Source organism: Pistacia vera, unplaced genomic scaffold (genome assembly GCF_008641045.1).
Source record: "Pistacia vera cultivar Batoury unplaced genomic scaffold, PisVer_v2 Contig717, whole genome shotgun sequence".
NCBI classification, from domain to species: domain Eukaryota; kingdom Viridiplantae; phylum Streptophyta; class Magnoliopsida; order Sapindales; family Anacardiaceae; genus Pistacia; species Pistacia vera.
In genome coordinates, this window is record NW_022196576.1 from 1 (window position 1) to 4,474 (window position 4,474).

At 34.6% G+C, this 4,474-nt stretch overlaps 1 protein-coding gene across 1 annotated transcript; it reads right to left on the reverse strand.

Annotated features, from left to right (window-relative positions):
• Positions 1-761: 761 nt before the first annotated feature.
• Positions 762-2,803, reverse strand: LOC116114652 (WD repeat-containing protein LWD1-like). Its single transcript, XM_031400794.1, has 2 exons — positions 2,681-2,803; positions 762-1,888 (listed from the first exon to the last, which is right to left on the reverse strand). The coding sequence occupies exon 2, from the start codon at positions 1,836-1,838 to the stop codon at positions 828-830; it is 1,011 nt and encodes a 336-aa protein (XP_031256654.1). The 5' UTR covers positions 1,839-1,888; positions 2,681-2,803; the 3' UTR covers positions 762-827.
• Positions 2,804-4,474: the final 1,671 nt, after the last annotated feature.

Here is a 4,474-nt window from a genome sequence, read left to right on the forward strand (position 1 = left end):
ACAGAAATATAGATGTTGGGTCGTAATCAAGATTATAAATGTATTAATTTGATTAGATGAATCCAAAGATATAATAAAATTTATGTTAAATTTTTTTAATATGCTCTTGATAGTCTTTGCACGTCAAGAAAGAGTAAACAATTTTCCCACCCAAGGTTTGCCTTAATGACATTTTCCACCCATAAAGTTTCAAAATATCACTTTCTCACCCAAAGTTTATATTCTATTAAAACACAAAATACATTTAACTTTCTTAGCCAACGTTCAGTGAGTTACCAAGAACTAGAGTAAGAGGGGTTTTGTAGAGTGGAGATTGATAGATTGAATAGTGATGATCGATTGAATATTCGCTGTCAAAATCAGTCAAAAATCGGCTAAGAACAAGAAACTTTAGCTTTATAATAGTTGGTAATCGGCGATAAATAAAATGTCGGAGTGAGAGTGTTTTGTATAGAAGAGACCATAGTTTCAAATGGTGGTGATAAAGAGAATTTTTGTCATCGAAATCGACTTTGGGTATTGACGAAATATAAACTTTAGGTGAAAAAATGGCATTGTGAAACTTTTTAGATAGAAAAGTGTTATTAAGGCAAACCTTGGGCGGGGACTTGTCAAGAAATCATAAAATGTTTTAACAGAATTTTAATAATTTACCTTGAGGTTTTCTATATAATATAGGTATTCCCTCTCTTGTCAATTAAGATTTTCATTAATACATTTTACACTTAATTAATTAAATTAAATATTTAAACTAAATTGCATGCTTAAATCTTAAATTTTATCTCAATCCTAGTAATTTTACAATACTGAAAAACAAAAACCTATCTTCAAATTTTCAAGAGCTGTAACTTATCGGAGAAAGAGATGGCAATCCAATCCAGCTCAATCGGACACCAACGCACGTAATTAATCTCACTCATTGTTCCATACCACAATTCCGGCTCAACTTCCCCTCCATTCTCCAATCCAAACTCCGACCCCACCACCTCCCAAATCAGAGCCCTTGAATCATCCCCCACAGAACACAACTGCCTTCCGATGAATGGCACCCATGATATCGCATTCACGCTGCCAGTATGCTTGACTAACTCCATTACAGGATTTGTCGGATAACGAATGTCCAAAACTACAACTCTATTACTATCCATTCCAACTGTAGCCATGAATCTTGGATCCGCTTTGTTCCATTCCAGCCTCAACAATGGACAATTCTGTACAGGATTTTCATAAATGATCGTGGATCTTTCTTTATCCCTCAAGTCAAAAACTCTTACTGAGCCATCTCCCGAAACCGTTGCAAAAACATTGAATCCTCCCCATGAAATATCATAAACCTCTTTATCGTGTGCAACCAAGTGAGTCTCAAGAATTTCTTTCTCTATATCCCAAATTATGCAAGTCGTGTCCACGCTGCATGTGGCCACACGGCGCATGTCGAATTCAGCCCAATCGAATGATGTGATGGCGGAGTTGAACTCGCTGCCCTTGTTGCTATTCAACAACGCTTTGAGTTCAATATGGTCGTGGTGAATTTCCCAGAGGCGGAGGTAGTCGCCGGAGGTGGCGATTATGTCCGGATTTCCAGTGTCTTCGGAGGGGAAGAACATGAGGTTCGTGGGGGCATATGGGTGGTCGAAAATGAGACGATTATCGGTGGAGAAATCGGAGGTTTCGAGGTTGAACTGAACGAGCTCAACTTTGTTGCTGTAGTCTTCAAGAAAACTTGCAATGGCGAGGCGTGATTTTTTATCCTGGCGAACTGACCACGCTAAGGAAGAAATTGGCCATTGAGCAGTGTGAGTGAAGACTCCTGGTTTCTGTTCTGAGGGGCTCTGCATGGTTACCCCAGAACGGAATTATCTATAACAAATGATGAACTCTGGAATCTCTGCATCACAGTTAAAAGAAGATAAGTCAATAGATTCAACAAAGATTTTAAATGGGAAAAAAATCATTAACCGTTCCTAAAGTTTTGAAAATTTATAAGCACAAGGTAAACTTTGGGTTTTTAATCCATTTCCCTCGGAACTTTCAAGAAATCAGCAGAAACTTCAAGTTAGAAACACCGACAAAAACGAAGCAGGACTGGGCCCAACGTGGCAATATATTCCGATTCAATAATCAGCACCAGAAAATCGTCGAGGCATCATGATTGGGAACATGAGCACGTCAAGTAAATTTAAATTATTTAATATGTTCAATATTATGACCAAACAAAAGTAGGGGCCGTATTATCTCGTTGCAGGAGTAGATATACCTGACCAAAAATCTTATTGGGTGAAAAATATAGATGATTAAATGGGTAACTAAAAAGTAAGATTGAAAAAGATTCCTGAATATTTTGAAATATAATAATTGGTTCATTGAAAGAAAAAGGAGCGGGTTAGGTCAAAAGTGTTGTGAAATTTCGCACCAACGCCACCATTACCAAAATAAGCAACCATCAAAGAAGGAAAACGAAAAGAGAGAGAAACCCTTTCCTTCTCTTCCCTGTAGAAAAAAATCATGCATGAAAAAGACAAGCTACTTCACTGTCCTTGCATGTTCCTGTAAATTAAAACTAAAAATGACATCTCTAAACAACAAAGAGTACTCACTAAAAAAACAATAGAAAGAACTCAATCCTCTATCCGACGATTTCCAAAAAAAGTTTCAGAGAACATTAGATAGAGAAACTTACAGTAGTGCAAAAGAATGTAAAATCCAGGATATGGGATTGGCTTGGTTGATATACAATTTTACATAGAGATATACAAATAAATGGCTAAAAGGAGGAGGAGAGAGAGGAGGAAGTTCTGTGCAATTAGTGTGGAGAACTCAAGTAAAGTGGAGAAAGCAATCAAATAAATGGGAACGAAAATCAAAGCACAGAAGGGCAAGTAAAACTAATGGTCAACTGTCACATGCTGGTTTATGTGGTTTGGTTTGTTTCTCTTTGTCCCATTTATAGGTACAGGCGTTTTTTTCTATGTTTGTTCTTTCAGGCCGCGTCTAGTCTTGGAAATGTTACGTTATTGAAAATGTTTAGTTTAGTTTAGTGTCGGTAATCTTATATTAATGGAAACATAAATTAAAAATTATTAAAAATATTATATTAAATATCAATACTGGATCCATAAATTTTTTTTAGGATAGGTCAAAATAAAAATTAATTACATATTAATATTTTTATTAGGGTGGACCAAAATCTAAAAATTAAGGGTGAGTCAAAAGTAGGCTGGATCCGCGCTGTTAAATATATTTGGTTATATTGGAATAATTAAAAGTGTATTTATTTTATTATTTTGAGTAATATTTTTGAAAAAATTAAGTTAGGTTAGTATTACGACAATAAGTTTGAAAATTTGTTTGGTAAGATTATTTTTAACCTCTTATACTTTTTAATTTAGTTAAACATCCCTTACAATAAAAGTTTTAAAATTAGCTAAAATACTCCCACCCACCCATTAAATGCCGGCAGTTAGCCACCAGCTGTCGGGAATATGTGGGTGGGTAGGAGTGTTTTTGTCAAATTATAAATTTTTTTATTGGGGGTATTTAGTTAAATTAACAAATCTATGGAATTTAAAAATAGTTGGATATAATTTAATTGAATTTTCAGAATAGGGAAACAAATATATATTTTGGGTAGGATAGCAATATGATAGGGTAAAAATATTAAAACAAATACAACCTAAATTGGTGGGTATGTTTTATTGATATGTTGGATTGGGAGGAGTAAAAGAATTCTAAGAGTAACCTTTTACTGAATTGCTCTTTTTTTTTTAATAATATTATTATTATTTGGATTATTTCTTTCAATCCTCTACATTTTAAAATTAAGCTAAAACACCTCAGCCACAATAAAAGTTTAAAAACTAGCCAAAACACCCCAACCACCCAAGATGACTGTCGGTCGCCAACCACCACTGTCGGCTACGACGATACTCGTCGAAATAGCGCACGACTGGCTAAATATGGTCTACTGGTCGTGCGTCGATCTGGTCGTTTCTAGCTAGATCCATGGATTTAGTCGTTTCTTTCCAACTAGATAAACGACCAAATCCATGGATTTGGCTATGGATCTGATAAAAAACGGCCATGGATTTGGTCGAAAAATGCTAGATCCATAGATCCGGCCAGTCGTGCATCGTTTTGGCAATAAAAACTAGTGGTTGGCTGTGGTGGCTAGATCCGACGGTGGTCTTGGGTAATTTGGTTAAAGTAAAAGAGCAATAATGTCTTAAAAACCTTGTGTATAAGGATAAAATAGTCCATAAATATTTTTGTAAATTATTTTTAGAACAAGAGCATTACTGTCCAAAAATTTTATTAATTAAGATAAAATTGCAACAAAATTAAGATTACTAAGTAATCTTATAATATTTGAGAAAATTATAGTATTTAGATTACCACCTATAATATAACCTAAAATAATTACTATTGATATTAGAGAATTATCGAAATATTTTATTATTTGATAACTAAATATGGT